At 46.8% G+C, this 765-nt stretch overlaps 1 protein-coding gene across 1 annotated transcript; it reads right to left on the reverse strand.

Moving 5' to 3' along the window:
- Positions 1 to 93: 93 nt before the first annotated feature.
- On the reverse strand, positions 94 to 735 carry LOC106339076 (uncharacterized mitochondrial protein AtMg00310-like). Its single transcript, XM_013777895.1, has one exon. It carries the CDS (start codon positions 733 to 735, stop codon positions 94 to 96), a length of 642 nt encoding a protein of 213 aa, XP_013633349.1.
- Positions 736 to 765: the final 30 nt, after the last annotated feature.

Genomic DNA, 765 nt, shown 5'->3' on the forward strand with positions numbered 1-765 from the left:
TATCAGAGGTATATCATCAGGATGAAAAAAATCTCGTAGAAGTTGTGCATCCCACTCCTTGGTATCATTCCTAATAAAGGGCTGAACAGGAAGCTAGGGGAGTCTGTACACTATATGATCCGCAGGTTTAGGTGCTCGGGCAACTGTATCTGGGATCCAAGGTTCTGACCAGGCCCTTGTGTCTCCACCCGTGCCGATCGTCTTCCGTAGTCCTAGTGTGAGAAGGGGTTTTGCTGCCATGATACTACGCCATCCATAGGATGGTGAGTATGACTGGTGGTCATCCAGTGGAGAGGTATGTCTGTAATATCTCCCTTTAAGAACTCGCGCTAGCAAAGAGTCTGGGTAATGGATCAGTCTCCATAGTTGTTTAGCAAGAAGCGCTATGTTGAAATCATGGAGATCGCGAAAACCTAGTCCCCCTGAATCTTTAGGGGTACAGATTTCATCCCATGCTATCCAATGTAAGCCTCTGCTGTTCTGGTTGGAACTCCACCAGAAGTTTGATGTGGTACTCCTCAATCTATTAGTAATGCCTTGTGGGAGTAAGTAGCACGACATCACGTAAGTCGGGACCGCTTGAGCCACAGCTTTGATTTGTACTTCTTTTCCCCCTTTAGAGAGAAGTCTCGATGACCAATTGTTGATCCGTCCATTAAAGCGGTCTTGTACGTAGGAGAAAACCTTCATCTTTGATCCGCCAATAAATTCTGGAAATCCAAGGTACATCCCCATCCCGCCTTCACGGGAGAAGCCTAGGACATT

The sequence above is a fragment of the Brassica oleracea genome, chromosome C4, assembly GCF_000695525.1.
Source record: "Brassica oleracea var. oleracea cultivar TO1000 chromosome C4, BOL, whole genome shotgun sequence".
In the NCBI taxonomy this organism is placed as follows: Eukaryota; Viridiplantae; Streptophyta; class Magnoliopsida; order Brassicales; family Brassicaceae; genus Brassica; species Brassica oleracea.